Source organism: Pollachius pollachius, assembly GCF_949987615.1.
Source record: "Pollachius pollachius genome assembly, chromosome: 9".
Lineage (NCBI taxonomy): Eukaryota > Metazoa > Chordata > Actinopteri > Gadiformes > Gadidae > Pollachius > Pollachius pollachius.
Genome location: NC_136942.1, coordinates 21,352,015 through 21,373,634, shown reverse-complemented (window position 1 = coordinate 21,373,634; position 21,620 = coordinate 21,352,015). Strand labels below are relative to the sequence as shown.

The 21,620-nt window shown below is 46.9% G+C and overlaps 1 protein-coding gene across 1 annotated transcript in view; it reads left to right on the top strand.

Moving 5' to 3' along the window:
- The window catches only part of syt7a (synaptotagmin VIIa), a gene marked incomplete at both ends in the record, with an annotated part of 63,760 nt that continues 42,140 nt past the window's right edge, over window positions 1-21,620 (top strand). Inside the window, one exon of the mRNA XM_079743145.1 lies at window positions 1-34. Coding sequence (XP_079599271.1) covers window positions 1-34 — 34 coding nt within the window. The remainder of the gene's footprint in view (window positions 35-21,620) is intronic.

Below are 21,620 nucleotides of genomic sequence, written 5' to 3'. Positions count from 1 at the left end.
ATGTATCTGAACAGGGAGGAGGACAGTAGCAAAGGTAAGCCCTCGTCCGGGAGCCTCCGTATCGTGACAGTTTAAAGTGTTCATTGTTCATCAGGGCTGAGATCAGCCCACATGTGAACGCGTGGATTCCTGCATTGGAGAACATTGATCTTCTCAGGCGTATTGAGGCTGTTGCTGGAAAGTGGAGCCCCACGTTGTGTTCCCATTATGTAACATCAATGCAAACTATCTGCTAGTGTATTGATGAGCATGATCCAAAGCTTGCGTTGCGTCGTCCAATCATTGCACACCTCTTTTAGACGCTGATTGCTGGGTGTCGATGATGGTGTGACATTAGAGACCACTAAAGGGCATTGTAACACAAGGTCAAAGCCTCCACAATGACACCCCAACGTGGAGCCGCTTTGGGCTGCCTGCGAGTTTAACGATGGTAACAGTTCATATAAATTATATTGAATGTTATACACCACATTATTTCAGCACGCCTCAGTGAGAGAGGTTGAAAAATTGTCATTTAGGAAGCTCTCCCACGTGGGTGAGAAGCGGGATTTTTTTGGTGTGGTATAATTGATGTCAAGTAAGCGAGCATTGTCCTTTACGGTCCTTACAGCCCGCACCATGCAGGCTATTCGTTCTGGGGCCAAGTGGGTCCTTCTGACGACTACTTAATACCCAGTCATAAGACAATAACACCTGCTGCTGCCGAGGACCGAGTGGGAGGGGCCACTGGTTCTGCTCCCTTTAGTGGGATAGGATGCGACCAAATACCCTGCTGTATGACTGGGTGTAAACACATCAAACATGGACTAATAGCCCACACAGAACAAGGAAATCAGAGGAGTAATTGCTTAAGTGGATATCTCCGAAGTGCTTAGGTTTTATTGACATTTATCATGATGCAAGGCTTATTGGATGCATTGTGCAGCCCCAGACCTCATCGATATGAAGCCCTAAAGTTTATAGAGGAATTACCTAACCAACTTATTTTAATGGTTTCATAATTTGACTAGCTGTGGGGCTTAATGTGGAACAGTTGTCGTTACAGTTCGCAGAATAGACACATTTAGCCTCTGAATTGGTTAATGGGAGTGGGTGGGTGTTCCTGCACTACTGGTGTGTTCCTCACTGGAGCCTGTGGTACTGTACGGTTCTCTTATTTATCTAATCGTTAACATTCTCTTCACGTCTCAAGGTGGACTCGGGGGAATATAGGTACGTGGGTCACATGGACTGATATTGTCTTAAAGATTATAAGGTTATAAACAATGGTCTTAACGGTGCCTTCTACAGTCAAATGGCCATATGCATAGTTGCTGTGGGTCCCTATCAAAAACATCAAACAAAGAGTAATTTGGCCTTTTCTAACATATGAGTGATCTTCTTTTCTCTCCGTTAAGGAATATTGTTCTTTTTTTCTACCCAAAGTCAAACTGTTAGACGTTGCATGATTTGTGGACGCAGTGTTCTGATAGATTACGGAGCCTCCATGCATGGGAACTCAATCAGTCCTACCCACCGTGGCGCAAGACATGCTGCTGTGTTTCTGAAACCTTCAGAAGGAAGGACAGCAGTGATGGGACAAGTAGTCATCCAAGGATTCTTCAACGTTAGTAAAAACGACACAGCAGTCAGGGCCACCTGTACCAAGAGGAAGGACTCTGAACTCTGGGTCTGCATCTACGCTGTGGCCATACAGCCCATAGCCTGGAGGTTTCTTATTCTTCTCCTATACTGGCACACGGTTAAGCTGTGCTGCCTCTAGATGGCAGTTGTGATGAACTTAACATGACATCTTTGCAGGACAGGAGCGAGCCCTGATCGATCCCCGTTAGGGTGAATTACCCCAGACGACATGGTGGAACCGGGACAGGGATGTGTTCAAGCAGTTGACCTGTGATTGACCTAATGCAATTAATGAATGTTATCACCTTGCTGTGTGTCAGTGGAGAATGAGTGTGATTCCATTATCAGGAACAAGAGGTCGCTCACACAATTGTGTACCCTCTCTCGGAAAAATAAGTTTCAGTTGAGGCCACATATCTGCGTTCAGATGGGTGCAGTGCAGAGGACTGACATGAGATGGATATAACATACTGTCATCAAGACCATTTTCCGAATGTTGACACCTTGCTGTTGTCAGCAGATGACTAATTTAAACGCTGCTTGCTTTACTGTTGGATTGTGACCTGGGAGCGTTTGCGTGCGCCGCTCAGGCCGGTCTGGAATGCAATGTAGAGCAGACTACTACCGCTTGAGTTGTGATATGTGATAAGACGCCGGGTTCACTATTGATTTAGGGGGATGATGGCCTTGGATTTTGGCTGGGATCCAAGCCGCCACCGGCTTCAACCCGGCACTTTAAATGACTCAACTCCGTCATGATGGACCTGCCACCATAGCGGCCCACTTGGGTTTCATTTTTTTCGTCTAGAAGATGAATTACAAATTAAAATCACAGCGAGAGAGATAGGTTTGAGCCAGATTGATGCTTATTTCACAGAGGGTGATGGTGGAGGGGATGCCGTCAAAATACTGCTCCTGATGTGGATTTAAGGAGTCCTACATCTACACCGTTACTCTGCTGTGAAAAATACATCTGCACTTTGGAGGAAGAGTCATGGTCATTCAAAACGTACTCCAAATATTTCCCCTGGCTTTTATATGAATAGAATGGAACATTTAACACGGAAAGAGAATTTAACACGGTGCAAAGTTCAACGCCCAGTAGAAAGTGTGTTCTTGTGTGTTCAGTGTGTTCTTGTCCTTTGTCATTATTGGCCTGTAGCAATTCACCATGTGCCACCTCTTCATGGCTGTTCTGCTAATGCTGGATAGTAAATTATAGCCGTCATCTCTGATGTCCATGGTGGTTGGAGAAAGAAGCGATTTAAGAGGCGGTGGATGAAGGACCAGAGGTTGAAATGCTATTAATACGTCCTCAACAGTTCAGTTCAGCAAGCTGTTGGCGTGTTAAATTCAGAGGGAAATTACTTAGCATATCCCATTTTTTAGAAGGAGCTCACCAAAAGCCTTCTTTTAGACATGGACAGGTTTGATGGAGAAACAATGACAAAATGTTCACATAGGATTTTTAACTTAGGGTTAAAGTGAGTTTACCTATAGGTTTCTGTTTAGGTGTCAGTTTATAGTCCAGAAACTGCCTATTTAAACGCCACCATTCGGTACTACACATGAGATTTAAAGACAAAAAACTTTATCCATTGATGCCGGATATGCCTTGGTTCGATACATGCATTTGACATGGCACAGGATGTTGAAGAAGGTCGTGCTATATGAAAAATGGTACAAGAGTTTAATCGTAGAGCGCTCTTTCCGAAGCTGTGGTTGACATTTAAAAGAAAGCTCTTCTTTGTGCACACTTACACTTATTTAGCTTCTCAATTGATTTCCAATTGGATAACTGCTTCAATTTATTATACGTGTTGCTGTTGTGAACTAAGCCATGGGGAAGATCTCAAGGAGTCAGAGGATGAGACTATAATACTGCAATGAAGGCAATTAGATGCTTTTGTAAGAACACCTGCAACTAAACCGGGCTTTTGACCTGCTCTTTCACTGTTCCAGTGAGAGACGGAGATGCTCCCTGTGGAAGGGGAAGCCATAACATCGGATTTGAAGAAAGCCTAATCACACATTGAATCATCCGGCATGTTAACTGTGAGAGAGCAGAAAATCAAGTCTCAGTCATGAGGTGAATGACAATTTACAAATGCTGTGATCCGAAGAGGCTTATTATTATGTTAGTATTTGTCCAGCGCCCCCTATTGACTGGCCAGAGAAACAGCCAAACGTCTCTTTTGTCAAGGTGGTCTGCCGAAACAAAATGGAGCACATGGAGACACATGGAGTAACTTCAGGGCCTCGGTGGAGCAGAGGTTTATTTGTGATGGGTCGTCAATGTTCAAAATGACGTACGCATTTGTGTTGCAATATTGAATTTTTCTCGTAACTTGCTTGACCAATATTTAGAAAATCTGACTTACCCACACCAGTCCATGCAGAGAATGCACAACTGCTATTAGTCATGAGAAAATGCACTTGTTGAAACATACTGCTTCCCCCAGGATTGATATGATGCTCATTTCCTGCCGTCACATGTTGCTTAATGCTAAGAATCTCTGTTGTGAATTTAAAATAGGCCGCCACATCAGGGCTTATCTTAAATAGGTTGAGTAATGACACATTCAGATCATCCACTGTATTATCCTCAGTGCAAGGTGACTAATTATTCAATACATTCTAGTTTAATTATTAATTCCCTTAGCTTATGCAACCGCTTGGCTTACAGTATGGAGTGAACCGTATGTGAGGGAATGCTGTTTCTCCGGTGTTTAGTAGGAAAAAGCAGTAGACAGGTCTTCCTATCCTAGTGTTTTTGATAGTTGTTGTTATTGTTATTTAGTACGATGCACAGCCTGTGGGCTCTAGATTGCTGTCTGAGAGAGAGAGAGAGAGAGAGAGAGAGAGAGAGAGAGAGAGAGAGAGAGAGAGAGAGAGAGAGAGAGAGAGAGAGAGAGAGAGAGAGAGAGAGAGAGAGAGAGAGAGAGAGAGAGAGAGAGAGGACCCTACAGTTGTGTGTTTGGGTTCTCTGCTATCTTCACTGGCTATCCTTCCCCTCTTCCATGTCTGGTCTGCGAGTGGAGACAGTTTGCAGCATTGTGGACCATCTGGGGAAAAAAAGAGAGAAGAAAGAGTGATGGGATTGAAGAGGCAGGGCAACAGACGACCGAGTGGAAGGAAGTGTGAAAAGATGGAGAGCTGGAGATAGAGAGAGTGGGAGAGAGGGAGACGCAGAGCAGAAGCAGAGCCCTGGAGTGCTAGCTTGTGAAGGTCACACAGAGGAGAGGAGGCCCTGTGTGATTGTTTCTTGTGTATCTGTGCCTCTACTGTATGTGTATGTCTGTGTGCGTGTGGTTGTGTGTGTACGTTTGTGCCTTTGTGGTCGTGGGTGTGTCTGTGTGTATGTTTGTGTATTTGTGTGTGTGTGGGTTGTGTGTATGTTTATGTATGTCGGTGTGTGTGTGTTGTGGGTTTGTGTTTGTGTGTGTGTGTGTGTGTGTGTGTGTGTGTGTGTGTGTGTGTGTGTGTGTGTGTGTGTGTGCACGAGCAGGGGGGATGGGGTTCGGGACTGGGAGAGAGCGATAGGGAGGCTTATGTGGTAAAAGGAAGACAGCTAGGTGGTAGAAAATTGGCCTGGATGTGAGGCTGTCACATACATAGATAGATATAGATAGAATAATATATTCATCCCCCAGGGTATAAGGCATGCCAGTTAGATACAGGGCCATGGACAACCGCCGTATCAGTGCTGAATTTTACGTACGGCCAATTCTATCTCATCGTGATCATTTTGTCAATGTCTTTATTTTTCATAACTCTTTGAAACTGTGCACAGTTGTTGACACTACGCTCTGGCCATGTGTGTATGGGAGGACATGCGCGCACGTGATCATTCCATAGTGAACAAGTGTGTATATGTGCTTGTACGATTGTGCGATGCGCGGTGTTGTGTATGATGAAGGCTGTTACGTAACCTTCCAGTTCTTTGTGTGGATCCTTGATCTCTTGGCAGCGTCCTCTCTCTCCTCGTCTGCTGTGTATGATTATCGGTACATGTGCCATGTTGCATGGCTGCACAGGTCCGCAAAGCACTTCTCTGCATTATTCGAGCAGGCCTGACTATACAGGCCTGTGCTGTTCACCTATATGATGGCATATGCATCCAGCGCCGCTGTCCTGCGCCCTGTAATCACATCGGAGGGGCCGTGAAGCTGCTTCTCATTCATGGTTAACTGTATTGATCCACTAGTGATTCTGTGGCGTTAATGGGGATAATAGAGCATCTTGATGTTCCTCCTGCTTGTCATTGGCCCACCAGGGGCTTAGAGAAAGCACAAACGTTGTCTCGTCAATAAGCCATGGCATACGCGGAAAATAAATTGGAAGTGTGGTTACTGCTAAAACGTCTGGGCAATATTTAATTCATTACTGGTTAACAAACTTAAATGTATACATACTAGACTCTCTTTAATTGATATATGGACTGAAAGCCTGTACACTACTGTTTTTGGACTGAAGGTCTTTACACTACTGTTTTTTTTGATCTTCCAACTCAAAGAGCTGCTCCCGCCTAAAACTTTGGTTTTACTTTTTATTTTGCGCACTGCACAAATCAAAGTTCTTGATTTAGTATTGAAGCAGATCTACTCCGTCGCAGTACTGTGGGTGACTCTACCTATGGGGCCAGCGGTGCCAGTGCCTGTCCTTGTGTCGTGTGTACATATGTACGGACATATGTAAATGCAGCACAGCCCACCATCACAAAGTTGCTAATTGTGCTTCTAAGCTCAGGAAAATACAGTGGACAGAATGCTGTTCATTTTCGGTAAGCAAAGCCACGGTTTCTGACAGAATTTAGCCTAATTTATAAGCCAACACTCTGCATAATTATTACTCCAATTCTGGGTCACAGAAACGACCGGTTAGGGTGATTTATCTACTTCCTGGGGTCGCAACGGGCTTTTGAAGATATGCTGAAGATCCACACCTATGTCCTTATCTCGGGGGGCAAGTTAGGTTGTTTATTGATGATGCAATCAATTTTTAAATCCACAAAATATCTGTGTCTGCCAATGTTCTGGTAAACGCTGGTCTCTTTGCTGCCATCACAGCTGTTTGCACAAACCAATTACTCTGTCTCAAAGTTTGAATCAACGTGCCAACTCACGTCACTGATATACACCATGGAAAGAGAACAGTTTACTGTAGACCACCTGAGAATTGAAGCAGTCTGGGTTTTTGCCGAAAGATTGACTAGCTTCTCGGGCATGCTGCATTAGCATATTCATAGATCCTTGCATACTGGGTGAAATAACTCCACATGAGGTGTGGAGTTACATAGAAACTATTTTCAGCCTGTGAGGTTATTTTGTGGGGTTAAAAAAAAGTTTATTCAACAGAGGACTTCAACCCCACCGGGAACGGGACTTTGGCAGATTTCTATCTTGATTTAAAGAAGATAGCAAGCTACTTGTTGAAGAAGCAACAAACGTCAGACAGGATATGTCCCAAGATAGTCTACCTGACTGGTTAAACGGATGATAGTAATGCTATCCAGAGAATAGGAACAGTGAACCAAACAGCAGGGCTGTAGGCTACGCAATTAGCTAACGCAATCCTTAAAGCTATAATTATAATATCTGCAAGCTGATGTTGATGATGTTGAAACCTTGTTAGGAAGAGTTTACCGGTGCTTGGTTAAACATAACAGCCCTGTATGTACATCACTGGATGGATGATGTGTTCAAGTGCTTATGTTTGTGTTTGTATTTGGAGCACGTTGTGCGTATGGGATAGATTTAGTCTGGCTGTGGCGCTGTGGGATGTTATCTCCCACCAAAGCAGTGGTGTGCTGGATACTGATAACAAATGATTACTGCTTCCCACGGGGGCCAGAGTTCATCCATTGTGTGGTCAGCTAACGTTAATGCCCAGATCTGGGATAGTTGAAGATTTGAGACAACGTAGTCTTTTTTTACTCATAGGATATTGATGTACTAATTAAAAGACTAATGGAGAATTTCATCGGTTATCAAGATAAGAATTAACATTATATCCACCAAATGCCATACTTCAAACGTTAGTTTGAAATGATACATGAACAAGAACATCTATCATCTCTCAGAAACAATACCTTTCACACTAAATTGATGTAATTGTTTCTTCTGCATGCTTTCAGTCCAAAGCATGCAGAAGATAAAATATTCTGAGCTCAATGGTCATCTTACTTTTACTATTATGCGAAATCCAATGGTGAAAAACAATGGAAATGGTACTAAAATACAAATGTTCACAGGTTTCCTGAATTTCTCTGGTACAGCGTGTTCCAGAAAAGTTATGGCTACGAGCTGGTGTGCATGAAAATTGGGTGCTGTGGGTGTGTGTTTTTTTTTGTGTATGTGAGTGCCTAGCTGTCTCTTAATCTGTGATTTTGTGCAGGCCACACTATGTTGCCATATTTGGCAAGGTAGGGAGACTGACAGATTGGGGTATATTTATGCCATATCCTCCGCCTGGCTGTCTGTGCATCACTTGCGCGTCCCTTTCTTCCCTTCCTCTTCCTCCCTCACTCCCCGGCCGCTGCCACATCCACTTAACTGCCCTGCTTCACTGAGCGCCAGCAGCGGAGCTCCGAGGACCCAGGGACATTTCGCTTCCACCACCGTTCATTATCTAACCGGCACCAGCAGCACAGGTAGAGCAGCTCGCAGTGACTCCCCACATTAATCCCGCCCACTGTTGCATGGCCGCAGCCCCGATCTGTGGGCTGTCACCGGGCCGCTGCAGCAGGTGTCCCTGAGCCGGGAAACAGATCCCCTGACAGTATGAGGATAAACCTGGCCGAGGTGGCGGCTCACTGCTGCTCAGTGTGTCCATGCACTACCCCTGCACCATTATTGCAGTCCTGCTTTTTTTAGATGTCTCTTTTTGTGGGATTGTTTTGCACCTGTACGGATAGGAGAAGGAAGAGAGACAGGAGAGTGGGCTGAACGAGAGAGGGAATGACGGTAGCATTGCACCGTAGGTCGGCATTAAATCTGGGTTGTTATGAGGCATCGCCTATGTCAATGGTTCTCAAACTATTTGTACTAATGTCCCCCTTGCCCTTATATAATTATTATAATGATAATGTAGGAATATTTAATGTGCATATTAGTTGGTGGCCAAAATTAAATGAGTGGTGGAAAGACTTAGAAAATCATGGGCTTCATTGGTGTTTTGTAATCAATTGAAAAAATAGACATAACTTGTGCTGTAGTATTGAAATACACTTAATATACAGTAAACATTTTCAAAGTCGCCCCTGTACTCTTTGAAAGTACCCCTAGGGGTACGCGTGCCCCCATTTGAGAACCACTGGCCTATGTGGTTTGTGTGTGAGTAAGTTGAGCCCTCGAGTCATCCAGCATTTCATCTTTTATCATCACCTCGGAGTAGTTTGGAGAGGGGGAGGAGGAGGGAAGGGGAGTGAAGGAGGAGGAGGAGAAGCCAAGCTGAACGAGAGATGAGCAGGACAGGTGTGAAGAGTGAAGACTTGGTCCGGGTATTCTGGGAGAGCTGAGCCGACGCCCAGAAACAGACGCTGAAACGGTTCACACACGTCGGCGCCAGGCTGATCACAACAGAAGGATTACCTTTTTTTTTTTATATCGTGGAAGTTCAGTTTGCCTGATTTCCTCCCAGAATTAGAAGTTACCTAAATTGGGTGTTTAACTTCGACACTGTTGTCCAATGTCATTAATATTCCAGTAGTCTCGCATTCCTGAAGGAGGAGCAGCAGGAGAATGAAGTAATGAGGTTAAGATGGAAGAACAGATGATGTGGGCAGAATTGCACTCAGGCGTCTTCGAACACTAACATGGATCCACCTGACTGGCTGCATGTAAATGAGCAGCGCTTTGGTCGCAAACACACAGATTCAGGTACACCAGGAATTAATCGTCACGTAGCTTATGCAAAAATGCATAAGAATACACCGCAGAATATGAAATTGAACATCACAATACATATATCTAAATGAAGTGAGAACGGCACCTTTGATCAGATGATGCATGAATTATTAATGCAGACAAAAAAATAACAGGTTTTGTAACTGTAGCCTAAATATCAACGGAACTAGTATTCCAGAGAAATGTTCAATTTCAAACAAGGACGACACGGGACTCAATACAGTTAACGTGAACATAAAAGATCTGATCAGACCACTGTGAGAGCCATCTCCACTCATGCATAGAGGCTCTCTCTCTCCTGCTTCTCTCCATCGGCAGAACAATCTAGGTGTTGTTTTTGTTGCTCCTCTTGAACCCCCACTAGCTTTTTCACTAACGGGGCTCGCAAGCTTATCGTCTGATGTTTGCCTTGGATGCAGTGTGACTCGCTACAGCTGGGAGAGTGCTGTGAATTGGATCCCGGGCAATTGTGCATTGGTAGCAGCGAGCCGAGGGAGCTTAGCCCTGGACTCAGTGGAGCTGAGACGCACCAGATTCAGCTGGCTCCTCCATCCACTCCATGTTTGATTGGTCTGGGCTCCAGAACAGAAATGTGATGGTTTTTTTTTGTGCCTGTGGTCCACATATATGACGTGGTGGTGCCAGTCTCTCCATCTCTCTCTCTCTCTCTCTCTCTCTTTCATTCTGCTACTCCATTGTTCCCTCTCTCCGCTCTGACTTGCTGAGGCTTGGTAAAATCAGCAGCTGTGGGGTGTGCGGCTCACATTGATTTATGGTGCATTCGTTGAGTAATGCACGTGTTTCCCAGTGTTGTGATTTTGTTTTTGGTTTATAATCTAAGGGGTGCCTTCTGATACCCTTAGTAGCTAATGAGAGCCTGAGGCCACCGTCGAATAGTCAAACATAAACAACATCACATGTACTTTGATAACCTCTTCCACTTGACCTCGATGGGAAACGTCACAAGGTCAAGGGAAGATGTAAGAGATGATTCATGAGGACTTGGGAGAAGGAAACCGCGGTGCTAAGAGAATCTGACGACCTGACTATGAGACGTGGATGTTGTGGACGTGGGTAGGCCGTGGTGAACTACGATGTTCCCTAGATGGATGATTGAAAGCGCATCCTAGATCCTTCGTCCTGTGAGCGTTCTTTCCCTCTTGTTTCGTGCAGGCTGTATAAACGTGGACAACCATGGGAAAACGTTGAAAATTATGTATAAAACATTGTGTACCAGTCTCAAAAGTGAAACAAAACCGTTAGACTCACCTTCCTGTCCACTCATATTTGTCAACATTGATACTAGGGGTGTAACGGTACACAAAAGTCATGGTTCGGTTCGTACCGTGACTTTTGAAGCACCATACGTGACGTATGAAAACACATATAAACTTGGTTATGGCATTTGCATTTCTGAATCCCCAGACAGGGGTTGTTGAATGCATGTGCATGTTAAAGTGCTGTACATAGACACGGAGAGCGCTCTCCGTAGCCCCTCCCCTTAGCCTACGTGCGCATCCAATATTTTTTAACTATCAATCGACGCAACGGAGACGGCAAGGGCTGTGATTGGTCCTTTAACAAAATCATTTCCGGAATCACTTCTCCGGTTTAACTCATGGACTTATTGGTTTAACTTTGCACATTATTTACTTTGTACATTGTTAACTTTGAACATTAACGACCAATAAAACACCAACTAAGATTTGAAAAGCTTTGGAAGTTTATTTTCAACACTGCTTACATGGTTTGTAGTCAACATATAAGATTGATCGGGCGGCGAATTACATTGCGTATCCGACATCCCGACGGAGAACTGCGAATGCTCGAGGGGTCTCCGTAGTTACAGAGTTGGATTACGGAGTAGGAGTAGTATACTTTGGCTAAACGGTCCGGGGGGAACTCCGACTTAAATTCTGCATCGCAAAACAAGCCTTTACATTCGCCATATTAACGCTATGTAAGCCACATTTACGAACCGCGGTACACCTCTGTAACCACACCAAAGTGCCTGTACCGTGAAGGTTCGGGACAAATACGTGTATCGTTACACCCCTAACTAATACCAATTAGTATGATTGTATGAAAATAGTTGAGTTATTTCATGGTTTGCTTAGTAAACCGGCAAATGGTGAGTCGCTTTAAATGCCTCCGCCACAAGGACTAGTTGGACAACGTTATATCCTTCCGTAAAGAACCGAGCGTTAAAGATCTCCTATTATGCTACTTTTCTGGTCTTAATTTGATATTAATGACTCCTATAGAGCAACCTGACACGAATCACAGCACAAAATACTATGTATTTTCGGGAAACTCTTCCTCTCATCTGGGCGCTTTCAGCATTCTCTGTCAACACTCGGCTTCGTCCTTCTCCGCCCCCTTGCCCCCCTCCTGCCAACCCCACTCCGTTGTGATTGGTAACCATCCGGAAGACCATGTTGCAGCATTACCATAAATGGAAAATCCGGATTGTTCTACGTAAATAAATCCCAGAAATTTGAACAAGTGAATCGCGACCGGCGTCCCTAGTGTTTAGTGCTCTGCACAGCCACCCCAGACGGTCAGCAGGGAATACGTCTAAATGCATGTCCGTCATTATTTAACACTTTAGTATGGTTAAACACGACTATAAATCATTATAAAAACGTTTATAGGTCATAAAAGTTGAAAATGCATAATAGGTGCTCTTTAAGCGAATCCTGCCAGCCCTTATCCTGGCTGCCATCTTTACCTCAGGGTCACTCAGTTAGGAATGTTCTAAAGAAGAAAGACGATTCGACCAGAGCCTGAGTCCTCTACTCTCCAGCTGTTTTTGATCTTTCCAATATTCCCTTCCAATAATATGTCCTTCACATTTGGTCTGTTTGCATTGGGAGTGGTCTTACGATAAAAAACACACGTTTCCACTGTTAAACAATTGTAACATCCTACCGGTTCTGCCGACCGTTTAAACAACAGAGGGCAGTGCTGCACACTGGTAGTGGATGAGGTGTCATACCTCCCCAATACACACAAGCATTTACACTCATACACACACATACTCACTATGTAAAGCGTTTTGGGTACCTCGAAAAGTGCTAGATAAATGCTATCAATTATTAGGTTATTTTTATTAACTTCCAGAGTATTCTCTGTATGAGTCAGTTAACATTTGATAACCCTATTCCTCATACTCCTCATACAATGCATTCTTCCATTTCTAGCCATGAGGTATGGGACAGAGAATATTATGAGTTTGGTGTAGTAGGAGATTATGATGGACGGGATCTTTGTTTGCAGACAGCACACAAAGCAGCACAGAGCCCCCCATCTCGTGGGATTCATCAGGCATCTGGAATAACATACCCAGCACGAGCACACAAAGAGATATTTGATAAATTATTCGTTGCTGTACTCAGGATGCAATCCATTCATTTGGGGTAAGCGCTCAAAGCTAAAATACCGTTTTTCTTGGGACGTATTCCTCAACGTCTTTCAGATCGTTGCTCTCTCAAATGCCTAGCTTATTAGAGAGCATTGGAAGGGGAGGGCGGGGATGGGAGAGAAGGAGCAAAAGCCTAAGAACCTTAGAATGGAAAGGCTTAATGCTATCTCTGTTCCAATGCTTATCTCTGTTCTAATGCCTGTGTCAGTGGTGGCTGTCACATTTTTGCAGGAGTTAAAATGGTGGCTGAGAGACAGTGTGAGAAAACACAGTTGAATTAAGGCAAAGTGTTTCATTAATTTCACCTGAGGATTGTAGTTATCTTTAGATCAATTCATACAAACACGCACTAACTCTCACACACACACACACACACACACACACACACACACACACACACACACACACACACACACACATTCACATACACATACACACACATATACAACCAGGCACATACACATACATACCAATTTACACACACACACACACACACACACACACACACACACACATATACATACACACACACACACACACACACACACACACACACACACACACACACACAGATATACGTCCACATACACACACACCCAGGCACATGCACATACACATGCATACCAATTCACATACACCAACACACACACACACACACATACAGACACACACACGCACACACACACACACACACACACACACACACACACATACACACAGTGACATACTCACACACTCAGAATGTAAGCAATGGCTGGGGCGACTGCACATCAGACACAGTTTAAGATTGACAGGCACATGGCTGCTGGCTCGTAGGGACTGTCGTTGTCCACAGAGTCAGACAGATCTCATTAAGCACCACTCATACTTGCCATGCATACTGAGCAACCGAGGACAGTCATGCTTAGAGGAGGACTCATGGATAAAACATGAAGGCGCACCATGGAGCCCTCATCACACAGCCCTGGGATGTTCCAGGCAGGATACTGCAACGTTTACACTTCTGAGTGGACCGGGCCTCTAGGGCTCTCTGATGGGCTGCTCGCATTTTAATATTAAAATATCTATTCTCTATGAGCTTGAGTGCAATTAGCATTGTACCAGGAATGTTTCTGATCAGCAGACCCACACACACACACACACGCATACATGCACGTGCACGTACGCACGCACGCACACAAAAACACACACACACACACACACACACACACACACACACACACACACACACACACACACACACACACACACACACACACGCACACGCGTGCTGTCAAAATCCCGTAAGACGGATGCTCTACATCTCTTTAACTGCTCTGAAATATTAATTCAATCTAATAGGCTGTTGGTATGAAACTAGCTATCACATTTCCATTTTATTAAACAAAGGTTTCTGGTTGCCTGCCTTTGAATCATTTGTGGTTTTCCAACCAGTAAAGAGAAGTAAACAGAAGTAAGAAGTAAGAAAGGAAAAGGTGGTCAATTAAGTGTGTGTGTGTGTGTGTGTGTGTGTGTGTGTGTGTTTGTGTGAGTTTGTGTACATGTGCACCTATGTGTGTGCGTTTGTGTGTGTGTGCCTATGTATGTGTGTGTGTGTGTGCTCGATAGCTCAATCCCTCAGTGTTTTTCACGCTGACTACTGAAACGCTACAGCAGCCCTCGGTGTCACACCTTCTCCATACTGTAACGCTCTGCTCCAGATGATGGTCCAGCCTGGATGATGAACACGCTGATGGGCCCTGTCACAGAGCAGGAGGGCATCTCGGTACCGGGATCTGGAACCACGCAACGGCAGGGAGAGGGAGGAGAGGGAGGAGAAGGAGGGGAGGGAGGAGAGGGAGAGGAGAGGGAGGGGAGGGAGGAGAGGGAGGAGAGGGAAGAGCGGGAGGAGAGGGAGAGGAGGGAGGAGAGGGAAAGGAGAGGGGAGGAGAGAGGAGGAGAGGGAGGAGAGGGAGGAGAGGGAAGAGCGGGAGGAGAGGGAAGAGCGGGAGGAGAGGGAGAGGAGGGAGGAGAGGGAGAGGAGAGGGAGAGGAGAAGGGGAGGAGAGGGAGGAGAGAGGGAGGGGGAGGAGAGGGAGGAGAGGGGAGGAGAGGGAGGAGAGGGAGGGGGAGGAGAGAGAGGGGAGGGAGAAGAGGGAGGAGAGGGAGGAGAAAGGGAGGAGGGGAGGAGAGGGAGGGGACGGAGGGGAGGGAGGAGAGGGAGGAGTGTGAGGGGAGGGAGGAAAGGGTTGACAGGGAGGGGAGGGAGGGGAGGAAGGAGTGGGAGGAGTGGGAGGAGTGGGAGATGAGGGATGTGAGGGAGGGAGGGGAGTGAGGAGAGGGAGGAGAGGGAGAGGAGGGATGAGAGGGAGGAGAGGGAGGGAGGGAGGAGGGGGAGCTATGAGATTGTGTGTGAGACGCTCATTGTGCAGTGCGTCTCACATGGATGACGGACGTGACCTAGTGGGGGGCCGTGGAGAGGTTTGAGCCATTATCCACTGAGAGGTCAGCTAAGGCTTGTCGAGGTTGTAGTGTTAATCACAAACATATTAATATTAATATCATATAAGTACATATAAATGGCATTTGCGTGTATTCATTACCCAGTTGGCCATTAAGTTAATCATGTGAATGGAATCACGTGATTAGTAGAGTGATGAGAGCCGGTGTGAGTTCACTCCTGGCTGCCGTCACTCTCTGGCCTGAAGTGGAGAGTGAGCTGATTCATTCCTCAGGCTGAGCACCACAGCGAGGCAAACACAGGTGGGCCTCGTCACTGTAATCATGTCTTCGTGACGTTTAGTTCTAGCAGTGCAACACTTTGGAAAAAACAAATTAAAAAATATCCCACGGCCCCTGTTGGGTTCATGACTTACACCTACATAAAACCTTACTAATGTTCAGAAGTCCACCTGTGTTTCCGTGTTTTAACACCTTTGGCATTGCGTGTCCAGTGCCCACATCTGTGTGACACACTGCCTAGCTCCAGCCTTGAGTGTGTAGAATAGCTCCAGCCTCAGTCTGGCAGCTGGGGTTCAGACAGCCACGCAGACAGCCATGAGGTCGACTCCCCACGGAAGCTCCTCAGGCTGCCACCATGCAGCCAGGCACTCAGCACCAACACCTGGAGGTAGGGTCTCCTGGGGCCTGGAGGTAGGGGCTCCTGTGGCCTGGAGGTAGGGCGTCGTGAGGCCTGGGGGTAGGGCATCCTGGGGCCTGGAGGTAGGGCGTCCTGGGGCCTGGAGGTAGGGCCTCCTGTGGCCTGGAGGTAGGGCATCCTGGGGCCTGGAGGTAGGGCGTTGTGAGGCCTGGGGGTAGGGCATCCTGGGGCCTGGAGGTAGGGTGTCCTGGGGCCTGGAGGTAGGGCATCCTGGGAACTGGAGGTAGGGCGTCCTGGGACCTCGAGGTAGGGCGTCCTGGGCCCTGGAGGTAGGGCCTCCTGTGGCCTGGAGGTAGGGCATCCTGGGGCCTGGAGGTAGGGCGTCGTGAGGCCTGGAGGTAGGGCATCCTGGGGCCTGGAGGTAGGGCGTCCTGGGGCCTGGAGGTAGGGCATCCTGGGAACTGGAGGTAGGGCGTCCTGGGGCCTGGAGGTAGGGCGTCCTGGGGCCTGGAGGTAGGGCGTCCTGGGCCCTGGAGGTAGGGCGTCCTGGGGCCTGGAGGTAGGGCATCCTGAAGGCCCTCTACGCTGATTTTATTAGTGCTCCGCGCTGGCTCTATTTTTAGCTGCTGCTGCTTTCTGAGCTCGATCCTGTACACTCACTCACGCTCGGATGCTGGAATACGACACTATACGCTTTACTTAAGTACTGCCCCTGATCCATTTGACGCACACAAACATACACATGCATGCATGCACACACACTCACACACACACACACACACACACACACACATGCACACACATAGACACATACATTGACACACATATAGACAGACACATACACACACACATACGACCACACAAACACACACTCACTCAAACACTCTGAAGGATATATATATATATTTATATTAATTGAGCACTACTACTCCATCCACTCAACCACACATGATCCAGGAAAATTGGTGAAAGAGGGATGCGTTGTGTGCAGGCAAAGGGTTAAAAGGATGTGAGGGGGTTTGGAGGTGGTGTTGTATACTGTGTACACTTCTCCCATCACAAACCCCTCTTCTCAGCCTCCCTCTTTTCCTCTTTGTGTCCCATTTGACACAACTCTCAGCCTACGCTAGCATCCGCCAGAGCAGCCTGGTGAATCACCCTGCATCCACTAGCTATGCAAGCTAACAATTATACAAATAGACACACACTCCCACACGCACACTAACATATTTACCCCTCCCCCCTGCCACTCTGTTTCTCCCTCTTCATCTCTCTTTTTCTCTCCCTGCCCTTCTCTCTGTCTCTCTCTCTCTCTCGCTCTCCTCCCTCTCTCTCTTTCTCTCTCTCCCTCTCTCTCTCTCTCTCTCTCTGTCTCTCTCTCTCTCTCTCTCTCTCTCTCTCTCTCTCTCTCTCTCTCTCTCTCTCTACTAACTCGCAGAGGCTCTAGCGAGCACTTTCCATTTGTGCTGTATATCATGTGATGTGTGAATAAAATAACAGCTTTTAGCCACTTTACACATCCTATTAGATAACACTAGTCCAGAGACAGACCCCAATCATCCAATTAACCTGTGAATGGCTGCTGACTATCGTGCTGTAAGTGATAAGTGGTGTGTTCGGTCACAATATTGCCACAGCCATTATCCACTGGCTTGTTCAACCCATTTATTTACGCGTCAGTGTTGTCTAAGTTGAGGGTTTATTAGCCACCCAAAGCCTACAACATCACAGCCTCTCCATCCGGCAGCATTAGCAAACTGCACCCATCACAAAGAACAACGAGATGGACAAGTGTGCTTCCAGGTTGACCTCCATCCACAAAGCCAAATCAGCCAGAAGCCTTTGTTCTAAATCAGCTCACAAAGAGCTCTGCGTGCTGAGAGTGCCACTGAGTAGGTTTAAAGGTCATGATGCATACAAATCACCAGCCCCTGTCGCCCTGTAAGTCCTTCCTTTGATTTAACAGATGCTCCCCGACCGGCCCCAGAACCTGTTGTTCCATTGGCCCCTTTCTGCGCATCACATGGTGAGCAGAGAGTTCCCGGGGCAGTTGATCAATCATGCATGAGCTCAGGATGGCTCCACGTTACTGCCTGCTCTCCAGTCAGGTGGCGATGTGTGTGCAAACACCAGCAGGGGGACATCACCTGAGTCATTAAGGATAATGCACCGCCCTCTGTCCCTGACCCTTTGTGTTGTGTAAGAGACGTTGTCGCTTGAGTTACCTTGTCGGCGAGACATCGTAGCTGCACGTGTGTGTGTGACGAAAAGGCTGTTTATGGTCCCACCTTCACGCAACGCAAGGGGGTTACAGACCCGTTACTTCCTTGCATCCACCGCAAGGGCCTGACGCCTCCCAAAAATGTAAACCTAGCTTCGAGGCGACGCAGCCGCTAGGGCTGTGATTGGCCCGCTATCTACATATTTTCCGGCGATACGTTTTGTATGTAAATAATCAAAAGCAAAACATGTAACTCTTGCCTTCATAGCCGTAACCTTTATTTTAACTCGCTATTATTCAGTAAAAAAAAAATTGTAAAAAAAAAAAATTGTATTCGGTCATCTTAGACTTTGACTGTAATGACCAGAACGGACAACGACGACCAACTAGCAGCCTATCTTCTGTTTTTGTTGCACACTGTCGTATTCAGCTCTCAGATTTCTAGAATACATACCATACCATAATCAAAACTTCTAGTAGTAGACCAATGAAAATGAGTAGCATGCACAGACAAATGCCAACTATTTGTTCTCACTTTACCACGGCCATGCATAGCGACACGTAAAGCTGGTGCAGAACCATAAAGGTTCACGACTACGTTGAAGTCGACTACGTCGACGCCTTTATAGTGCCTCTCCCCACGTGAGCAGCCCTTACACCTCCACTCTTCTTTGCGCTGGTCCGGTGGTTCTGTTCTCAGTAGTGAGCCATATGACATTCTTGTCTGGATGTCAGGGTGGGGAGTCCAGAAGGTGTGAGCACCGTGTGCGTGTCGCTCTGCCTAATGGCGGCGGTGGAGGCTGCCACTTATTTCCTCCCTGCCCTGCCAGCCACACAGAACATTAAGCCGTACTGCGCTGGTATGACAGACAGCGACGAACCTGCAAGATGCTGTTTTGGTGGCAGCCACCGACTACAGGTTGGTCCGGCTGCGACCATGGCTCCTCGGTGCACGAGACGGCAGTGTGTATCAGGGAAACAGTTTAGATTCAAAATGCTTGTGAACACCCATTAAGACGAGTCATTACAGTATGTAGCCACGCTCAGGATGTCCTCAGGTGTGCGTAATTGAGGCAATGTGGAGGGAAAAATGACACGCTTCTCCCTGCAGAAGTGCATGCCATGGAAACCATAGGAAATGTTGATTTCCCGCGGGTCCTCCACTGCGTTCCGCTGCGAGCAAGCAGCTGCACGGCTCCGTCGATGCGTCTCAAGCTGGCGGGTGCTAACCAGCTGTAAACTGTTGGCGCATCTACAAGCTAAACATTCACAGTCACCCGAGCAGTAGACAGCGGGGCTCAAGGCCGTACCCATGTTTAGACATGTTTATGTTACGGTGCCATAAAAAGAACAAAGGCGGAAATACATACAGTACCTTCTCGCATGTTTGTTTTAGAGATCTTGTAGCTTGTGTTTTAACGGGAATACAGATTGCATCATCGATTCACAGCATTGTTGCCTTGTGCTCGTCCTTCCCCTGACCTTGGCGTCTGAAAATAAAGACTATCAGTGGAGGATGTTGTGCTGGATGGGGAGGCTGGGGGAGAGAGGTGGGGGGGAGAGGTTCGGGGAGGGATCTCAATACTCCACTGACACTGAGCCTGTTGATAGCCTTGTCCCTGGCGGCCTTTCCTCAGCACACAGAATGAGGGGATCAGCTTGACCGATGAAAAGCCTTACAGTAATGCAATGACTTCTACGAGCGCCAAAGGTCAGCCGAGGTGCAGAAAGGGGGCGGTCTGTGGGAAAGGGGTGGGGTCGCTCGGGCTCAGTCTAACGGACTGGGCGGGAGGCCCGTGAGTGATGCAGCAGTCAATCTATTCTGCTGCCATTCTCCCGTGTCCATGGAGAACAGATTGAACACAATTTGTACAGCCAGAAACACGAAGGCAACAACTTTAATTTCCTTTTCCGCCACAAAAAAACCCTTCTCTTCCGCACGCTATGCCTTCCACACCCCCCCCCCCCCTCAGTGTGGGCCTGCCACTGGTATCCCCCCCTCCCCCCCACACGTCCATACACGCGGGCGGTGGGGAGGTTGTGATTATAGTCAAGGCAGAGTTATCAGTCACCATAGCAGCGAAATTGGGAAGTTACGAGCTAGTCAATACCAGGCTTCAGCTCCAGGGTCTTCACACACTCACACACACACTCACACACACACACACACAAACACACACACACACATACACACACACACACACACACACACACACACACACACACACACACACACACACACACACACACACACACACACACACACACACACACGAGATAATGACACACATATGAGATAACGCCACAGACACCACCCACAGCAGACCGGAGGCCAGTCATTTATCGTATGTTCTTGTCTTTTTAGGGAGTGTAAAGATAGACTTGGTTTAGCTGGACTCTGGCCCACTCTTTACTGCCTCCCTAAGCAAGGGGCAGGGTTAACTGCCCCCTGGAGTCTCACTGGCCTGTCCAGACAGGTAATAAACTCATTTTACAAGGACTCTTTAATTGGATGAAGTAGGCAGATTCAGGGCCTTCAGGTGGTCATGAATCTAAATCAGTTCAGATCTGACAGGTGGAGTCGGCTCTCCTGGACATCTCCTCGCGCTGCTCTGCCTCGCTCGGATTAACATGACCGTCTAGTTATGTTTCAGGGAAGTAGGTTGGGAATAATTGTGTTAAGATGTGAAGATTGGCCTGCTGTGGAGCAATCTACCTGATGAGATTTGTGTATGCTCTCACCGAGGGGATTAGTATACCGTTGAACTATTTATCACTGTCATTTAGGCGGCTGTCCAATTAAGCCTGCTCCATCCTGCCAATACTTTAATTACATCCTCAATAAAAGTTTAATTTTGGAGGGGGAGCAAATGGATAGTTTTTATCAGCTTCTATTCCTGGATATTATTAAACATATATTGTTACTCAAAATAGTGCCAAGCATAGAGAGACCAGAAGAGGCATTAGGACGTGCACACTCACATGCATGTGCACACTCACATGCACATGCAGACTCACGTGCCCGTGCACACTCAAACACCGGTCCACCACATTTCCTTAGGCAACTCCGATAGACTGTGACTTGGATTGGAATTTATGATGCTGCCCACGTAATACGTGGAACGCTTCCGAGATATCTCAGCCTTGGTGGATGTCACCAGCGCTGAGCTGATGATGTGGGCAGATGGGGATGGTAGGCCTCTATGCATATGCAGAAGCATTACAAATTGATCCTCAATAGCATTACAGTTGCCGCTTCCTTCGCTCCCCATTTCCTGCATCACCTACTCCTGCTCCTACTCCTCTGCAGTTCCTCTCTTCTTTTCCTCCTTCCCCTCCTCCTCCTCCACCACCACCTCCTCCTCCT